Here is a 20,825-nt window from a genome sequence, read left to right as displayed (position 1 = left end):
ATTTTTAACCTTTGGCATTTTATTATTATTTGACTTGGTCTGATCCTCTTTGGGTCCTACTTGTTTGGGACTCTCTGTGCTTCTTGGACATGTATGTCTATTTCCTTTGCCAAAATTAGGGAAGTTTTCTTTTATTATTTTTTCAAATAAGTTTTCAACTTCTTGCTCTTCCTCTTCTCCTTCTGACAGCCCTATGATTCAGATATTGGCACATTTGGAGATGTCCCAGAGACTTCCTTTATGATCCTTATTTTTTTGAATCTTGTTTCCTCTTTCTGTTCTGGTTTAATGCTTGTTTCTTCCTTATGTTCCAAATCATTGATCTGAATCCCAACTTCCTTCCCTTCCCTGTTGGTTTCCTGTGGATTTTTCTTTATTTTACTCAATGTAGCCTTCATTTCTTCCCTTATGCTTTTGCCATACTCAATGAGTTCTCTGAGCATCCTGATCACCAGTGTTTTGAACTCTGCATCTGATAGGTTGGCTATCTCTATTTTGTTTAGTTCTTTTTCTGGGGTTTTGTTCTGTTCTTTCATTTGTACCATATTTCTTTGTCTCCTCAATTTCACAGCCTCCCTGTATTTGTTTCTGTGTATTGGGTAGAGCTGCTTTGACTCTCTTAGTGCACCTGTTAAGTTGTATGGGGTAGAGCCATAGGTATTTGCCAGGGCAGGGCAACCTGCTTCACCACTTTGTGGTTTGGTTTAGGGGAGGGTGTGGAGAGGGGGCAATGCTGCTGCCTGGCTTCTGGGGATTTACCTGGCACTCACCACATTTCCAGTCACTTCACCCACTTCTCATATGTGGCTGTTGCTCTTCCAGCTGTTGCCTGGTGGTGAATCCCAGAATGGGTGTGTTTGTGTATGTTCTAAGTCCATGTAGGCCTTTTAAGCAGAGCCTCTTGAAAAACTAGCAGTTTCTTCTGCCACCCCAACTCCCCAGTGGCTTTTTATAGCCAGAAGTTTAGGGAATTTATCTCCCAAAACTGGAACCCTGGACTGTGTGGTCTGGCCTGGGGCAGGGATTGCTCACTCCCAAAGTATCCCTCCTGATTTTTATCCACCACATGTGAATGTGGGACCACCTTTTCTGCCACAGCCACCACCTCTCTGCACCACACTGTGTCTCTTTACCGCTCCACCCTGACTCCGCATCTTCTCCCCTCCTCCCCTTCTCGATGAATGTGGCTTCTTTAAATCCTTGGTTGTCAGACTTCCATACAATTCGATTTTCTGATAGTTCTGGGTGTTATTTGTTTTGAGGTGTAGTTGTAGTTATTCTTGTGGTTGCTTGAGGAGGTGAAGCATGTCTACCTACACCTATATCTTGACCAGAAGCCCTTCTGTCTGTCTTTCAAAGATGGGCCAGACACCTGGGTTGTAGCCCCACAGTTTTAGATTCAGTAGGTTGGAGATGACCAAGAATGTGCATTTTTACAAACTTCTAGGGGATGCTACCTGCTGGCCTGCGGACCACACTTTGAGTAACATGAGTAGAGACCATTTTGAGACCTACTACCCACAGGTCTCAAAATTGATTTCTTATAAGCTGCCTTCTTCAGCTCAAGCTCTCTTATTATGCTCTTTAGGTATTATTGCTTTAGAAACCCAAACAAGGGTAAAGCAGAGAAATTCCAGTTTTTCCTTCCAAATTTAGAGCAAGCTTCAAATTACTATTAATTGCTGTTTCCTATTCCAAGCACCTGCAGGGGGCACCATTTTCATTCTACTCTTTGTGCGTGGGATTTTTTTCCCTCCCTTCCCCCACCCCACCACAATTATGCAGCTCTGCAGGTGTGAGGCTGAGGACAGCAGATTAATCAGTTATAGGTTGGACACTGGTTGCTATGCACAGCAGAGTATATTGAGAATAAATTTGAGACTATCTTCAGTTTTCCAGTGCTAATATGTACATGGTTTCAATGCATCCCCACAACCTTGTAAGACAGGTAAAGAAGACATTATTATCTTTATTCTTCAGAGGAGAAAACTGATACGGAGGGGTTGACTGCCCCAAGGTCACACAGCCAGTTTGTGTCATAACATAAACTAAAATGTTCAGGTCTTTCCTCAATGTACAAGACTGTGGAATAAATAATAACAGTAATTTAGAAACTTAAATTTATTTTGATATTTGATATTAATCATCTACTGTTGGGCTGAGTGTGAATCCAACTTCATAATTCCAGAGTTTTTCTGTGATTTCATTGTAGTTTGCCTCTATACGTTAAGATTCTGGATACCAGAGAAGGAAAACAAGTTCACAGATTTTATAATAACATTTCCATTAGGGATAAGGACCCTCCTTAGGGCTATATATTTAAAACATGTAAGTCCCTGGCCCTCACCAAAATGATGTGAACATATTTTAGGGATTTGAATTTTCATGCAATGAAAGCCAAGCAAGATTGTTGTAATAGTTCCAAAAAATTAAATCTACTTACATCTGCTGTTCCAGTAACAGTTACCAACATGATGATAATTATCCCAAAGCTCATTAAGAAAAAAAAATTCATCACTGTCCTATTTTGTTTGCTTGAAGTGGCTGGCTCATTATGTTCTGAGTAGAGCAAAATACATCAACATTTTATACGGCATACCTTTGGATTTAGTTGATTGCTTGCTATAAAAGGATTTGAGTCAAAGCCAATTTGCCATTCACAGCCAAGGGGTCTCTAGGGATTTTGCAGAAAAGCTCTTTGTTCAAGTGAACTCTCACAAAACAACGTTCCTCGTTGTTACTTTATATTCCTCCACGCCTTTGTCTGTCAAGTGTCAGCGGCTGAGTCTTCCAGGAAGCCCAGGGGTTGGACATTGAAGACACCCAAAAATTCTTTAACTGAACCCAGACTGAGAAGTACACCTTGTGATTTCTTTTAATTACTATCTTTAAGTTGCAAACACATGCATATGGTAAAAACATTCAAACCATACCGAGAGTGTACAGTGAAGAGTAAATCTCCCTCCCACCCCAGCCGCTGTGTCCCTCAGTCCCTGTCCTTGGGGGAACCGCAGTCATGGGTTCCTTGCGTGCACTTAGAGCTAATCTGTGCACGTTCAGGTACCAAGTTCGAGATGTCTCCTGTGTCCTGTCAGAAAGGTAAAAACTGAAGACTTTGTATTTGTGCTGACTTTTTAGATGATCAGGGTCCCTACTGTTTTGTCTGAATTTCTGACAACCTGCCTCAAACACACAAAAATCAGATTTAGAAGGGTAGGTCATAATTTTAAAAACAAATGAATTTTGCTGGGAAGATTTTGATGGATTTGAAAAAGATGTTTGGAAATGTATTCAGCAGCTACAGGGAACAGGGAAGGCAGGACAGTGGAAAATATTTCAACAGGAATTTTATTTAAGAGTAAAACCTCCAGAACTTTGTCTGGTCTAAAGTTTCACTTGGCTCTTCTCTGAAGACCACATTCGACCAGGCCTACTTGTAGGCAACAGAACAAAAAGGTAAACTTAGTATCATTTAATAATCAAAAGAAGTATAATTCCAGTTCCAGAACTTATTAGCTTTGTGGCCTTGGGCAATTTGTTTATCCTTTCAGAGTCTCAGTATCAATAAAATGAGGGTAATAGTGTATACCTCATAGGATTGAGGTGTGGATTTGCACCCAAAATGCAGCTGTTATTATTCTTCAATATCATCTGTGCTTAGGGAAGAGTTGAGCTCTATGAAATATATCTGCATTGTCATTTGTTAATCAATTGTGTACAAAATCATAAATATGACAGTGTTTAAAACTATAAAAAGGCTACCTAAATGGAAGGTATTTTTATTTATCTGAGCGTTAATAAACTTCTAATGTTTTGATGTAATGTTCTGGTTTTAAAACCATTATTATCTCTGAAAAGACAGTCCCTGTGAGTTTCTTCATCTTTCTCCCTGTACAACTGACGCATCGCCAGTTCCAGGTGCACACAATAGGGACTGGATGTTCCCGAACGTGGCGAACTGAGCTCCTGCTTGTGGGGCCACAGTCTGAGCTGTGGGGCCACAGAATCCTGCATAGGATTCTCAGGTGAAAGACTTTGATGCATGGTTTCCCTTTGCTGTGAGGACTAAAATGATCATCTGTTCCTGCCACTGTAACTTTAATTGTAATATGTTTATGTATTTTTTCCAGGCCTCTAACCCTGGGCAATTTGAAAATGACAGTGATCCATTAAGGCAGCGAGGACAAGTTCCAGAATCTGTTGTCTGTTATGGTCGAGTGGGAATAAACACAGATGCCCCGGAGGAGGCCCTGGTCGTCTGTGGCAACATGAAAGTGATGGGGATAATAATGCATCCCTCTGACAGCTGGGCAAAGCAGAATATCCAGGAGGTGAGTACAGGGCAGGCTTGGACCCCCATCTGACACCTGAGTCAGGTGCATGGGCACTCCTGGCCTCTGACACACCTCGCCTGGGGCATTTCTGCCTGCTCAGCACTGTGAGTGTTGCAGCCATTAGCACCTCTGCCGGGCTGGGAAGCGGCTCCCACCTGAGAGAACGACTCACCTGACAGGAGCACTGGGTGATGACAGCACTGTGTGGGCTTCACCAGCAGCCGCTCTCTGGGGTATTTTCCACAGGCCGTTGTCCTTCCCTCCACACATTGTCAACTGCTGGAGGTCGCCTTTTCCTTTTCATCTCCAAGTTTCCATTTCCCTATTCATTTTCCAAACACTGTCTCAGTCCCTGGAGTTCTGCGAACACTCCCCTGGAGCCCTCCAGCTGCTCCCTCCCAGAGTCCAGGCCCCGGCCCTGCCAGCCACGGTCCACCCCACTCATCATCTTCCTCGGAAGAGCAGTTGGAGAAGCTCCTCCTGCTTGTCCCCCCTCGGTCAGTCCCACCACCCACAGTGGAAATCAGAAATCAGGCCCGGAAGTCAGGAGGCTGCTCGTCCACTTGGGCCTCTCTTGAGCAGCGTGAGCCTGGACAAAATGCTTGGCCTCCCTGAAACTCAGTGTCTTCATCTATGAGGTGGAAATGGTGCCTCTCTGCCTGACCCCACTGAGCCCTTTATGCTTTTCCAGCTATGGAGATAAGTACTGAATCGTCTGGGAAAGTCACAACAGCTATGAAGACCTAAGGGATTAGATTAAGATGCTAGGTTACTCCTGGGTCCAGCTCTTCCACCATTTAATTCTGTTTTCCCCTCACTGCCTCTGCCACGCCCCCACCTTCTCACTCACACTGCCTCTCCTGGGAGCATTGTTGAGCATGTAACAGAACGGTGTCTTTAAGCCTCCTGTCCGTATTCTTTTTTAGTTAATAGGAGACAATCTGTAAATCACTGGCCATTCTTCCAGACTGCATTCCTTTCGCTGTGCAAATCTGCACTGGGTTTTCCAAACCAGCCAAGGAATGTCCTCTTTTGCTGAGAGGATTCCAGAGAATGGCTGTAATTGTAGAGTTTCATGCTGATTGTGAAGCTGCGGTTCATGTTAGAAGAGCTATGACCTGCCAGCCGGATGGGAACTCTTAGGGATAGAAAGTTCTCACACACGTTTTCAGATCCCAGTCCCAGATACCATGCCTTCGCATTGCAGAGACAGAGAAACTGTCTGTGTTTCAGTCACACCATCTTCAGCTCATCCTTGCGATTGGCTGCACAGATCCCGGCCAGGTCTTATCTAAATGTAAGTGCAAGACAACAAGTGGGGACAGTCCCCCACAACCCCTCCTGCTACCACCAGCTTGTCAGCAGAACTTTACGCACCTAACATCTTCAAATGGTGCTCCTTGGTTTGACAAATATATATATATATATTTGACCATATACATAGTCTTAAAATAGCAAACTTCCCCAGAGCCTGTGAAATCCCTTCAAGGAAGTGGTCTCCATAAAGTGAAATGCCATTCCAATCCAGGCTCCAAACGTGGAATTCCTGGGTCCCCTTCCTGCTCACAGCAGCAGCACAGTGGGGCAGAGAGGAGCCCAGGTTCTGCTGGAAAGCTGGAGTTTTAATCTTTGGCACCCACCGACCCAGGAGATCTGGCCCAGAGACATTCTATGCTCTGTTTACTCTTCTATGAACAGGGAATGCTTACATTCATTTCACCCATGGGCTTTTTCTGATTATGTGAAGCAATTTTTAAGCTGTACAGGACTAAGCAAATAGATATTATTATTTACTTGTAAAAGATGCAAATTACCATATTTTGCCATGTATAATATGTACTTTTGCCCAAATTTTTGAGGGGAAAGTAAGTATGTGCATTATATATGGGTGGTACTAATCCCATATCTAGATACATGTTTTTAATTCTTTGATTTATGCTTATGTATTAAAAGCATAACCCTAGAAAGCAATAATGATATCTGTATGCAAAATAATACCCTGGAATATGATAATCAGTTTTATTTCAAAATATAAATAAATAAAAGATGAAATTAAAAAATTGAAAGATTTTTTCCTGAAAGTTTGGACCAAAAACATGGGTGCATATTATACACAGAGCACATTGTACATGGCAAAATATGGTATATGGCATTCATTTATTTCATCATTTCATATTAACATATTCATTCTTCATAGATCTATCCACATTTATAAAATATGTTTCTAGAAATTTTGCCCTATTGGCCATTTATTACAGATAAGAGAAAGGATGGTGGTGTTGACGACGGTGCTGACAGATGTGTGGACTTCATCGTCACCTCTCCCTTAGGTTCTCCAAGTTATAAAAACAGATCCGTTCTTCCAAATGTGCTGAGGGGGGATCCTCGGCTGATCTGATTGTGTGCACAGCCCTGGAAGCATGCATCCCTCATTCTTTTTTGTTTGTTTTATTTTTGTTTTTCCAAAAGCACTGTTTTAATTTTTATAGAGTCCTGACCACTTCAGTGGCAGGAGCAGGAGAGGTTCCTTTTTCATTACGGAGTCCGGGGGCCCCTGTAGAGTTGGTCTGTTGTCACCAAACACAGGCAAGTGGCATCTCAGGTTTGGTGAACCCACTACAATGCCCAGTCTCTCTCTTTCTGCTGGCACGACAAGTTGAGCGTCAACCTCTGCTTCCTAAGAATCCTGAATTCAGGATTTTCAACTGTAATTGCTCCACCTTCTATTTCTAAAGGTTTGAAATCAGTTGACAGGACAGTAGACAGGCATATAATTGTAGTTTCCACTGTCTGTTCCAATGTCCAATCAAATGTCTTCACTGTTTTTCAAGACAGCTGGTTGACCAGTTTGTTTTACTCCCACTGCAGTGGCTTTAAACCTGCCGTCATAACCTGCGGGATCTCACTTGTACACCCGAGGGCCTTGCTCTCATCTCTACCAATTTAGATCATACAGCGACCGAGAGGCCTCATGTCAGCATCCTGTGTGTAGACCCGAGAAATACCAGCAATTCTTTTACATAGCATGTCCATAGGAGTCTCATAGCCATGCTTGTATTTCCAATTAGCTGCCTCATAGCAGGCCCTCTGTACCTGGGATCTGTTGTCAGCTGTCATTCCTGTCACCACACAGCCAGTGTTTTCAGTTATCTTGAATAAGTGAATCACTGTGCTAGAATCCCGTGTGACAACTACTGCACACTCTTTCCCTCTGACAGCTGATGGAAGGCCACTCTGGTTAATAGCCTTAAAGGCACATTCTACTTGGTAGAGCTGGCCTTCAGGTGAAAAAAATGGTGATGTGGTGGCCACAACCAAGGCTGGAACCAGGGGATATGTTGGTACACCCTCTACATCAAGAACAGTATCTGGGCCTTATAGCTCCCGGACCAGGCATAGCAGCCCCTCCAGAAGTTGCAGCGACACCTGTATCCTTCATTCTTTAAGGTTGCACAGTGGCCAGAGCTGGCTCCTGCATGAGTTGTTGCAAAACATAGTGGCCAAACATGTCACCGAATACTGTGACAGGGAACGTGAATACAGGTTGCTGCCTTGCTGTGGCTCCACGTCTCCTCACTCAAGGCAATGTAGGTTGCTTTGCAGATGGTAAGCACATGAGCACTGCATAGAGAGTCCTGGTGGAGATCACTGGTGCTCATTTGGAGGCATAGCCAAGACGCCAGGAAGATGAAGCAGGTACAATGGAGACCTGTGGAACTGAAACACTGGGGAAACGAGGTCAGCCTGAGAGGAGCGGCTTGACTCACCCAGCAAGTGTCATTGTGCTTACTGGTGTGGCTGCAGACTGGAGGAGGGAATGCAGCTCTTACCATGGAAACTGAACAAAATTAGGGCAGAAAGGGAATGCTGAAAACCAGAGGGGCACAATGAGCATCAATGTCAATGCAAAAAAAAAAAAGAAGTTGAAAGTTGAAGGCACTGAAGGCTGGAAACAGGCAGCAAAACACCCAAAAAATAAAAGCTGGAAAAAAATCAATTAAGATGAAATGCTGAAATATTTTTTTCTCTCAACCACACCAGCAGTGAGCTAGTCAAAGACAAAAGTGTGAAGAGCTGGAAAAAGTCAAATATGCAGTCTGCCCTCAGGGCCACAAGCCAGATGCAGAAGTTCCTCAGCTCAGGGTGAACCAGCTCTGACTGTGCTGGCTGTGGGCCAAAGCCAGATGACATGCAATGAAAGCTCTTTCCCTGAACTAACTGGACTCTACAGACTGGAATGTCTTCTCTGTGGTACAATTCCTCTTTTTTTAAAATGTCTATTTATTGATTTTAGAGGGAGAGATGAAGGCGGGGAGAGGGAGAGAGGCATTCGTTGGTTGGTTCTTGTATGTGCCCTGACTGGAAATCGAACCTACAGCCTTGACGCTGGATGACACTCTAACCAAACGAGCTGCGTGGCCAGGGCCTGCGGTGCAGTTCTTGGGTTAAGGATACGAAGCCTTGGGCATGAAGCAGCATGACAGCAAAGGCCATTTGCATTTATGGTTAAAACTTTCCAAAACTGCTGTGGGCAAGATCAAATCAGACACTATAATTTTAGTTTCTAGCTTCTTGCTCAACACACATGAGGAGCAAGGCGTGGCGTTAAGTGCAGGTCTGTGTATGGTTCCTGGAGGAGGGTTCCGCCGCGGCGCAGCCCTCGCCCCAAGGGTTTTCTCTAGGCCAAGTGCACACCTAGGGAACATGCAACACAGGTGGTTTATATTTAGCTTTGGAAAGCCTACAAGCCAGACATCAGGAGAGCATTTTTCTTACAGAAACATTATTATAGGTCTTCAGATCCCCAAGCCAACCCTCAAATTTTTCTTGGGGCAAAAATCTGTCTGAAATACAATGGTAACATTACCAGAGAACTTAATTGCTATGTTTAGCAATGTGTCTTTGGGAAAAATGCATTCAAGGATCCAACTGAGACACCAGGGGTCATTTTCCCTCTATGTAGCCTGGACAGCCTGAATGAGGACCCATCCTTCTCTGCTTTTCATCTGCAGCAAAGAAACTGACACTGCCTCATCTTTGGACTCCACTGGGGGCTCATGCAGGAGCCATGGGGATAATGAAAATTAGGCAAGGCAGCGCGGGACTCCCAAAGGTATGGGAGTGGGGGACTGGGTAGGGCCTGGCCAGCATGAGGCCAGTCCAGGCTGGCTCCTGATCGATCCCCTGTCTTCCATTCTGTTAGTGTCAGGGATTGTTCTGCCATTTCACCACCTCCATGCTTTCATTCCTTCTTTTCTGCCACAAAGTTCTGGGTGCCTGTTGTATCAGGCACTTTGCTGGGCACTGTGCAGTTCCTGAAATAAACAAGACACAGGCCTTACCCTAAGGAATAGAACTTTTATTAAAATTTGAACCCCAGATGAGAAACAGCCATCTCCAGTGCCTGAAATAGCACCTGACACATAGTAACTACTGACTAAATATTTGTTGAATGAATGAAGGAGCTCATAGTCATGTGAGATGGTGACCATTCTTTCCCAGCATGGCCCTCCCTGCTCTGAACTTGTCTTAATTAATTAATTTTTTTAAAGATTTTATTTATTTATTTTTTGAGAGAAGGGAAGGGAGGGAGAAAGAGAGGGAGAGAAATATCAATGTGTGGTTGCCTCTCACATGGCTCCCACTGGGGACCTGGCCTGCAACCCAGGCATATACCCTGACTGCGAATGGAACCAGCAACACTTTGCTTCGCAACCCGTGCTCAATCCACTGAACTACAACAGCAAGGGCTGACCTTGTCTTTATAGTCTAGTAATGTCAAATTCTGCAGACATCACTCAGGGGATTTGCTGCCTTGGGACTTGGCTCATGGTGTTCTTCCTGCCCAGCATCCCTGTCTTAGTCTCGCCCTTCCCAGCCCTCCCCATATCTTTCCATGAATGACTCCTATCTTAAAGTTATTAACTTATTTAACAAATATTAGTTGAGCTCCCATTACTTGGGAGGAACTGTCCTAAAAACTGGTAATTCAGTGAGGAACAGAAAACCACAGCTTCGTATGTCCCACCCTCAGGAGTATAGCCTATCAAAAAGACAGAAAATGAGGTGACACGGCCAGCTTTCTGGTGATGACATCATTAGTGCTGTGAAGGCAGGAAACAGGCAGTATGAGCACATAAGTAGAGGGACCCTTCCTAGTCTTGGAAGTTAAGACCTGCTTCTCTGGTGAAGGGATGTTTAAATTGGGGGAGGGGAAGGGGCGGTGGGAAGGGATTACTTTTGAGGCAGAGGAAGTGGCATGAACAAAGGCCCTAAAGTGGAAGGAGCAGAACGTGTTGGAGAACTGAAGTACGCAAAGATCTGGGCAGGGCTCCACCGTCTGGAGGAAGCCCTCCTCCTTTTTGCTCCTGAGAATATTTTAGACGCTTGCTTGGAGCGGCCACGATTCTCTCTTCCTAATTCCGTCATCACCCTGCATACCACGTTGTCATATAGTTCGTACGTGATGAGTCTGCCTTCCTGTGTAGACCACAAACATTTAAAAGGCCACCACTCTTTAAATTTTATTTTTCAATTACAGTTTACATTCGATATTAGTTTGTATTAGTTCCAGGTGAAAGGCAATCATTTCTGAAGTCCCAGCACTTGGTGTGGTGTGAGGTGTGTTGAAGGCGATTGGTAAACGTCAGTCATATAAAACAATGAGTTCATGCCTTGAACCAAGCTTTTGATAAGAGCAGGTATTAAAATGACAAAGAACCCCAAATGATGCTGCCTGAAAAATACCTGAAGTAAAGCTTGTCTGTTTAGTCAGTTAAATTCCAAGCCACAACCTTTCACAATCAGTCAAACTAGGGAAGGGTAAGAGCCCATAATGATACTGGAGGAGCTTTCCTGCTTGCCTGACAGAGTGGGTCCAGAGTTGTTGAGGGTCACGACAGGGATTTTCTTAAAACAGCACCAGCAGCAGCAGCGGCAGCAGCAGTGACAAGGCATTTCGGTTGCTCTCACACGTGGAGGAATGTCCAGGCAGTGTAATATTAACAGCCACTGGTTTCATAACCGTTACGTTCTAAGAGAAAATTTAGGGGACTCACACAGGGCTGCCAACTTTTTACTTGAATAAGGTCATTTAAACAAAATCAGTCTTGTTATACCATAAATTGGCTTTTTAAAAACCCTCAAAAGGGAAGGCTTTGAATCAAAAACATTGAGCTTTAGGAAAAACTTACTGTATTGGCCTTGATTGGTATCATTTTGCTGGGACCCAGTGGACTTTTTCTGAGGAATTTGCGGTGACAGTCAGGAACGCCTTGAACAACCTGCCAGAGCCGTGAGCTCAGTAGGCTCGGTCACTGACAGGGTGGTCTGGGAGAGGCTGCCCCCACAAGGGGCAAGTCTGGGTCTTGAGGGTCCAGCGGGTGGGCAATCTGGACTTGCAGTCTGCCATGGGAAGAAATTTGCTCTAGCAAAATGGTCAAATGCAATTCAATGATATAGGGTATGCCTATACCTCAAAGCCGGTTACTTGAACTAAACATTGCATTTTCAACTTCTAGATACAAGACTGACCTGCATTTGTTTGGTCTTTATACTGTGTGTTCACGTGGAAATGACACTTCTCAGTCCTTCAGCAACTGGTTTTCTCCCCGCTGAGCAACCTCAGTTCTCAGAAGGAGGGTTCACCTCTCAGAGGAGGGAAAGAAGGCAAAGCCAGTAACCGAGGGAGTTTCTGTCTGGGAATTTAGACAGAAACTGGCTCAGTGGATAGATGGCACTAACATGAAAGCTGAAACTTTGGCTTCTCTAAAAAGCCAAAATATAATTCCTCTTAAAATAGTTTGAGCAACAGGGAAAGACAATCCCATTTTCAAGGTGTCTAATCTCTCTGGGCCACTGTGGGCATTGGTTTGAATTGCAAATATCTAAGTGGGTGAAATCTGCTCTTCTTTAATTCAATTAGGTTGACACAAACAAAGAGCTGAGAAGAATAGCCCAAATGAGGGTCGTTGAATGTGACCACAAACCTGAGTTCGCGTCTGCGATGGGCATAAATGCTGCCCATCAAACAGGTACACATGCACATTCCCTACTTAATTTTGTATTGTCACCTATTAAAATTTTAAGTCTGAATTCTTTACCTGGAGGTTGTGTGCTGTGGCACTGGACAACATTCTGTTGGCCTCACTAGTCCTCTGTGAAACCCATGATCACTAGAGCAGGAAGGCTTAAAGAAATGACTGCCATTTCCCTCAACACCCCATCCCCATTCCTGCATCCCAAGGTACTGGTGGAATTCTGGGAATATATTGCTTCTTTTCACTGGAGTCCTGTTGCTCATGGGATAGGGCTGAGGGGCAGGTAGCAGCTCACACTGTTCGAGGTACGCCTTTGGCTAGTCCGGGGATGAAGAGGGACAATGGCAGGCCTAGGCCAGATTAGGGCCAAAGTGGTGTTTATACACCAATCTGGGAATCCTAAAGAAAGGGGGCCCGATTAGGGGGCAAAGTCCTCCTGCAGGAAAAGAAAAAACCCAAGCTAATGCCCCACCCTTGTTTCTATGTACAGGAATGCTAAGGTATTTACTCTCCCCTTCCAACATTTGCACAGAGTCTCAAGGAAAAGTAAACGGCACTCCCACTTTAATCCCGTAGTGGTTCACAGCTCAAAATTCCTTCTCTGCTTCAAATGCAATAGATCAAAGCAAAAGCTGAGAAGGGATAAGCATCCCTTTGCAAGGACTTGTCGTGTGGCCTGTAGCTGTCATGTTCCTTTCTGATGTAGACCTGGGAGGGTTTTCCATGGAAAGGTCTTTTCCTGACCGGACCTGTGGGAGTGTTTTGTGTCTAGGAATGATTGTCCGGGACGTGTGAGAGATCCCAGAGCCGTGAGAGAAGTAGGTGATATCACCTGCAAAAACGGAGAGATGCTGCAGAATTTCCTCATGGTCGATAAGGTAACCCCAGAATATACACCTGCCTGTAGAGCTATCACCCCATGTGAACCCCCTTCTGTGACATCACAGTGTGCTGGGACACCCAGCCAGGGACAAGGACAGTAAGAATTCTTTGCCAAGCTGGGTAGTAAGCTGGTGTCGATGACCCCACACTGGTTACAGGTGCCATAAAATAGTCGTAAAGGGGAAAAGAAAAAGGAATATGCACAGTAAGCATTGGAGCTCAGTGGGTCTGGTGGTCGGAGGGCACCCTTGGGAAAGTCTCCGTGGCAGGAGTGCCCTTACAACAACCACTGAACATTGTGAGAAAGAGCGACAAGAAGCTTTGATTAGACTTTGTCCTGAAAGATGGAATTAAAATGTATGAAAGTAACTTATGTCACATAATATCACTTATATCACAGGTGGCAAACACAAGGCCCTCGGGCCGAATCCTCCACCTTGTTTTATCCAGCCTGGCACCTTGTTTCTACCCGGCAGCAGCGCTGAGCTCTTTGCCCCTAGTTAAGGAGTAGTTACATTTATATAGTCCTAAAATTATATTCGGCCCTTTCAAGGCAACCTCGAGGCTGATGTGGCCCCCAGAGAGAATGAGTTTGGCACCCCTGGTTTACATGATCATTAAAACAATGTGCTTCTCAGAATGATGGAAAACTGAGGTGTTGCAGCCTGTCAAGGCCTGGCAGGTCCACTCCAGATTTGGGCAGACGGGAGAAAGTGCACAGAGCCGGAGATGCTTGGCATGCCTTTATTCGTGGGTGGGCGGGCCACGCATGCAGCAAACTGCATGTCAATCTAGTGAGAAGCCCCTACCTCCTTAAGTGCTAGAGATAAACAAAGCCAGCTCAAGCCAAAAGATTACATAACATAGCACGATTCTGTGCATGCGAGCCCACTTCCTGTTATGGGAACCATTTTATCTGACCCAGTCTCAAGGCTCTGAGAGCACTAGTCATCAGGCCCCTCCAAGGCTAGGGGAACACTGCTTCCCTTAGTTACCCTGACACCTGGGTGGGGAAGCCAGGCTGCTTCCACTTACCCTACAACTGAAATGTTGATATTTAAGCAGTTTTTCAACAAAATTGTATGTTTGACTTTCACAGCACAGTTATAAAGTGGGTCATTTTTACAAAGATATTCATGAGCCTCATCATTTTTTTCCCAAGGGCCTGTTTTCATTCTTTAATTAAAAAAAAGTTTTTAAAGATTTTATTTATTTATTTTTAGAGAGATAAAGGGAGGGAGAAAGAGACAGAGAGAAACATCAATGTGTGGTTGCCTCTCATGTGGCCCCCACTGGGGACCTGGCCCACAACCCAGGCATGTGCCCTGACTGGGAATCGAACCTGAGATGCTTTGGTTTGCAGCCCACACTCAATCCACTGAGCTACGCCAGCCAGGGCCGTTCTTTGATGTTTATATATTCTCTTTTGAAGGAATGTCACCATCCTCATGGATGAGCTCCTCTTTGCTCATCCAGGTGTCTCAGCTGCCATCTCCTCCCTGCCTAACACCTTCTGTGTGATTTGAGTAGTTTTCCAAAATCACACCGGTTAATTCTGTGAAATCCCACATCTTTGCAAGCTTCGCGATTTCACTCTGCTGCCCGATTTGCTTTACATTGCATTCTTATATTTGATGCTGGGAGGGAAGGCTGATTGACATGGGGATTTTATAGTAATCAGAGAGATGTTTGAGCAAGACAAATTTGTAATTTGTCAATTCAGTTTCCAAGTATGTAAGAACCAGTGGGAGATCTTATTAAAATGCAGATTCTGATTCAGCGAGAATGGGGTGAGACCAAAGTCGTGCATTGCTAACCAGCCTCCCGGTGATACCCATTTTACCAGTCCTGCTGCATTTCCACATTAGGCCCTTCTAGCTGCAAGTTCATTGACAACAAACACTGAGTGGATATGTACAGCCTGCTCGGCCTGGGCTGCAAGGCCTAGTGGCAGGGGACGGGTTACTTTCTCCAGCTTCCCAGGATCGCATCTTGGATAAAAGAAATTTTTTGTCCTTTCTCTTTCTCGCACCTGGGCTATCCCTTCACTTGAGAAATTTATTTTTGATAATAAAGTACTGAAGTTTTCAAATAATTTACTTAAATATTTTATATTTACTTAAAATATAAACTATATTCAGAGGTATTCGTATAATAAAGTCACACTCAGTCTCTCACATTTTCATAAGCTTCCTGGGGTGAGAGAATAGAGGGTAGGCACAGCTGTCCATCTCAGGATACAGCGTTCAGAGTGTGTCACTGGGCGGCTAAGGTAGGGCCTCCCCTAGAATGCTCAGGAAACAGATTTCTGTGTTTTCGTGCAGGTGACCTCTGCCCAGGGCCTTATGACTCTCGTTGTTCAGCAAAATAAGTAGTTCTCTCCCTGGCCCAGTATCTTTCCATTCCCAGATGAGTTGAATGGAGGTAGTGTGAATTATTAGCAACAGGAGTTCCAAGGGCCACACCCCACTTCCCCCAGGAGAGGCTACAACCCAAGTTCATTCCTGGGAAGGCAAGTGCAGAGCCCTGGGAAAGTGGGGTATGGCGTTTTTGTTCCAGGCAGCCAGGTTCATTTCTCACCTGAGGAGCAAATCATGCCAAGGCAGCAGTCAGTGTATAAATAAGCAAAACCAACAGGAGTCCAGCGTGGAAAAGTTGCGATTCTCTGAGTAACAGAACCTTAGAGTGATATGATCTACGGAGATATCACTAAGGCCACACTCATCTACAGAATCCGTGACACCATCTCCATACTCTCTTCCTTCTCAGGCTGTCTTCTGAGGATGGCCTTCAGTTGTGGTTTAATCCTCAACATTGTGGAACCCCCCTCCTTTACATTCACAAAATATCACCTGTATTCTGTCTCATTAAGGACACAGGGAACGTGGCTTTTGTTGTCCTATGTTCTTTGTTAATCATAAAATAAGCAAGAGGTACAGAGAGCCTCTTGCTTTCCTGGCTCCCACCCATTCCCCGGGGCAGCGTGGTAGTTTTAATTGCCACGTCCAGGGATGGAGGGCGTGAGGAACGGCACTAGGACTTCCTGGGCGTCATGTTGTAGCAGCTGCTGGAGATCGGGCAAGATAGTCTTTCTGCTCTGTGCCATTTCACCTCCATCTAATGTCTCTTTTTTTAATAAAGAAATTTTCACTGAAGCTAAAATGCAAACTAGAAGTGCACATGTCGAACTCTGTGCTGCACGATTGCTGTATCACTTCTGTGTGTACTTTGCAACTTTATATCACGATAGGTAAAGGAATGGCTGGATCTTTAAAGACTGTCCACGCAACCAAGCAAGGTTGGAGATTAGTCATGTCAGTCAATGTTGGCACAAACAACTTTTCTTTATGCACCGAGGCTGGGGATCAAACCTGCAATTCTTCGGCTATAGGATGATGGTTCAAGCAACTGAACCACACTGGCCAGGGGCCTTTCTCTTCTTAAGAGGATAGGTGACCTTGCCAGATAAACTTCTCTTATCTGAAGTCCTGTGCTTCTCCTAGGAGCCAGGCAGTGATGGAAGCTCAGTGATGGATGGTGGACTGGAGGGGCTCAGGGCTGACACTGGGGTCAGGGGGCCACAGGGCAGTAGGGACCATCATCTAACCCTGCATGAGGCCACTGGGGGCTCTCTGGCTTGTTCACCCATCTCTTCACCTGGCAGGTTTATTTATTTGTTTCTGTGATTATATGGGAGCAGGTGGTTACATTTCTTGAGCGTTATTATTAAGTATACTTGGTATAAGAAAAATGTGTACAATAAATGTAAGAACTGCCTTAAACTGAGCATAACTGAACATAAATTCATAACTGAGCCTATATAAAGATGAGGTTCATCTTCTGAGTAATTATTCATTGAATAATCTGTATGCATTGTTTTAAGATTGCATGTTATAAACCACTCTACCATAACTCAGTATGTAGCTACTTTTTACTCGTTGATTCTATTTTTCTTCAGCCATAAAGGGGCAGGACTTGTCATTTCAGTCACACAGAGATAAATAACGCCTGGTTCCTGTGTTCAGGTACCTTACAGGTAAGACAGGCATGCAAGAAACAATGCTCTACGCTGCATCGTGAGAGGTGCTGTGGGTGCACAACTGAACGATCACGTAAGTGCAGAGGAAGGAGAGGGGATACCTGGACACTACGGGTTCGAGGATGGAAAGGAAGTGGAGAGACTGAGAGGCAAGTGACGTAACACCCTACTGACCTTGAGGGCTGAAGGTGTGACTGAGGGAGGGTGGGCACCCCAGGAGGCCTCTCAAGCCTTCCTCTTCCTCATCCACAGTATCCAATTAGATGCTGAGAGCTGTTGTTCTTACTCTGGCCCTAGCTCTTGTTCATCATCTCCCTTCTTTACCCTCTTTATTCTTTCCATTTTATCCCTCTTATAATGACCTAACTGGCCTGCCAGCCACCAATAGAATGGTCTTCCTTTAAAACAAAACAGAACAGATCCGTGATCATACAATCTCCCTTTCTCACTTGTGGCTCTTCTTTGGCTAGACTGTTGCCAGCTTCCACAATCTGAGTGGAGTCTGGTCTTTCTAGCTCATTTCCTGACACTCACACACCCACCCATCCACCTGGAACAAGCTGAGACCCTTCAGAATGCGATGTATTTGTGATATTTGCACACACAGACACAGCTCGTTTGCTCGTCACTGGCCCGCCAGCCTTTATTCCTGTCTCTCATACTGGCCAGCTTGTTTCTGCCTCTGAGCTGGTTTGGTATGTGCTCTCCATCCGAAAGACCCATCAGCTGTATCTCAACACCAACACCTTCCCTGACCACCTTAGCTAAACAGTCTCCATATCACAGAGCTTTGCTTTTAAGCTTCAGGGCCACCGTGAGGGTGTAGGGTGTGCTTTTAGTAATAGACACAGATGCTCCCTCTGGCCGGTGCAGACCCATCCACCCCTTGGGCTGCACTTCTGTGCAGAGGACACACTGCTAACTTTTGTCCCTAACTGAAATTGCCTTGTTTATTTGCCTGCTTGTTCTTTGCCAGTATCCCCAATTAGTTGTATGAGATCAAAAATTTCCTCTGCTTTTCAAAGCCATGTCTTCAGTACTTGATGCGTGTCTTTAACTCCAGGGCTTAGAATATTGTATGAATTCAATAAATATTGGCCAAATGAATGAATGAATTCTGTGATGCCTGGACTGATCCTGTCTCTACAATGTCTTAGGCCTCTGAATATGCATCTTCTCTCCTCTAGCCGACGAGGAGCTTCTGGAAGTCAGAGAAGGTGCTTCATCAATCCTGTGTTGTTTAGTACAGATTCTGACACCTCCTGGGTCTCTAATAAGAATGTGTTTGTATTAGCGCCTGAGTTTGTGAATGTCAATGAAAGGAAGAAAAGTGGTTCTAGTAAAATAAAGAAGTCTGAAGGAGAAGCGGTTCTCTAGGGGAAAACAGGGGTTCAATTTTGAGTGTGCGATGTCAGCTGACCAGTGAGATGAAAACGTCCAGAGGTGACGACAGGAGGGTAGAACTCAAGAGAAGGTGGGGCTGAGGGAAGCTGCGGACATGGATAACAATATTAAGAAGGGAAAGGTTGGCAAATGCTGTAATGTACCCCCGTCGTCCCAACTTAGGCCTTCTCAGTCGATAAACCTTTCTTTGCTCCATACTCTGATCTCTTGAATACCAGCCTTTCCTTCGGAACATTGGCACATGGACCCCGTGCCTGTAACAGACGGCCGCTGTAGCCCAGGCCGGTGTCCGCAGCAGATGCGCCCTGGCTGGGCGCCCTGCTCTGGGTCATGAGTCCTGAGAAGCTGTCAGGGCCGTCTTGACTTGATGACCTAGGAGGGGGACCTTGGCTGGCGCTGCTTGCCCTTGCTAGGTGTCACATTTGGAGTAAGGAGATGATTTTTGACTTGGCCAGCTACCTGTGTGCTCCTGAGCCCTATGTGGAGCGATCCCCTGGCGACTGCAGAGCTGTCTTCAAGACCTGAAGAAATGATTCATCACCCTTACCCAATCTCTGACCACACAGCTCCCAGCGTGGCCCCGAACATCTAACCCACGATGTCCTGTGACTTTGCCCTATGTAATCTGTACCCTGCCATTAGGGAATTCGGGCTTTTGAGTACTAGCTCCCCATTATCTTGGATGGCACCATTCATAATAAAATAGCCAATATTTCTCCACTGCAAAAACAAACAAAAAATAAATAAAAACATAAAGAAGAAGAGGTTATGGACACAGGTCATAGACTGGGAGCCTGCGACCAACACCCTGCTGCCCCCACCCCCTGACCTGTGGCACTTAAAAACTTTCAAATTTATTGCCTACCTCCCAAAATTAGGAGGTCCTCAAACAAATTTTAGATTTCTGATTTCCTGGAAATCTCAGATCTGGTGACACGGTGCCAAGGGGTGGCTCCCCTAAGGGGCTTCGTGTGTCCCCTCTCTGCTCCCTGTCACCTGCCTGGCTTGGCAGGCTTTCTGAGTTCACTTGGAATGAGAAGCAAAGAGGACACCAAGCGCTTCCAGTGAGGGCTGTGGAGGAGGGAGAGGGCCCATGAAGCGTGAGAGGATTGGGAAGAGGCAGGAGGAGGGTACGGGGCAGCACAGTATGGAAAAGTCAGGTGAGCAGAGCAGATCAGTGAGCAAATGGGGAGGAGGTGGATGAGATGGGAGGAAAGTGAGCGTTAACAAAACAGTGTTGATTTTGATGACTGAAAAATTAGGGATAGTCTTAGGTAAATAGTGGTTAAGAGCATGAATTTCAGCATCAGATGAAACTGTCGAAAACTTGGCTCAGCAAGTTTTGGGGACTATAAGATCACTTTTATAGTTATACAGAACACATTATTTTATTCTTTACATTTCAACAGTAAAAATAACTTCATTATGGTGAGTTTCATTCTATTTTGATCACTTTGTCCCTCTCCCCCTGAAGCAATTGTTCTTATAAATGTTTTTTGCTAATGCAAGTTTTTCTTAGGACAATGACTTTTAGGTCTACAACATAGCAGAACCTAATAAATGGTTAACTATTAATACATTTTTCTGCCTACCACTCAGAGATGCCACCACCTCAGATCCCTCTAGATCGATGTATTTTTCATATTTAAATAGAGAAACACTGCATTATTAAAAAATGATATTAATTTATGTTCAAAAAGCCAGCCCAGAATCTAAGTGGGGCTTTCAAATGTTCTTCTCAGCAGCTGTTTAGAAATCCATTCTTTTCTCATCTCGGGAGGAAGGAGAACCGACTTCCTGGTTGTGACGATAAGTGTGCTGTGGGTGCACGATCCCCGTTGCACTCACGTGATTGATTTGACTCTGAGCTCAATGAGTTCTTCCGAGTTCATAAGTTGTTACAACTGACCCTGGATGTTTTAACAACGGACCACCTGCTTTTAGATCATCTTCTTCTCTCCTAGGAACTCCTTATGCTGAAAGCAGGGAGAGAATTCTCTTGTCTTCTGGGAAAAATTTTTGAGAGAAATAGGCCATTTATTGCTTTCTTGGAAAATTTCTTTTCATAGTCATGTCTTCTTTAAAAAAGTTATTGTTCATTTTTAAAATGCATTTAAAGAAGACCAG

The 20,825-nt window shown here is 44.8% G+C and overlaps 1 protein-coding gene and 1 pseudogene across 1 annotated transcript in view; one reads left to right on the top strand and one right to left on the bottom strand.

Annotated features, from left to right (window-relative positions):
* MYRFL (myelin regulatory factor like) overlaps nucleotides 1-20,825 on the top strand; it is an 89,753-nt gene that overhangs the window by 41,517 nt on the left and 27,411 nt on the right. The window contains 3 exon segments of the mRNA XM_028532034.2: nucleotides 4,131-4,331; nucleotides 12,259-12,401; nucleotides 13,170-13,251. Coding sequence (XP_028387835.1) covers nucleotides 4,131-4,331; nucleotides 12,259-12,401; nucleotides 13,170-13,251 — 426 coding nt within the window.
* LOC118498754 lies at nucleotides 6,811-11,291 on the bottom strand (annotated as a pseudogene).

This window comes from Phyllostomus discolor, chromosome 2, assembly GCF_004126475.2.
Source record: "Phyllostomus discolor isolate MPI-MPIP mPhyDis1 chromosome 2, mPhyDis1.pri.v3, whole genome shotgun sequence".
NCBI classification, from domain to species: domain Eukaryota; kingdom Metazoa; phylum Chordata; class Mammalia; order Chiroptera; family Phyllostomidae; genus Phyllostomus; species Phyllostomus discolor.
Note: the sequence above shows the minus strand (reverse complement) of the source record. Positions and strands in the feature narration are given on the sequence as shown.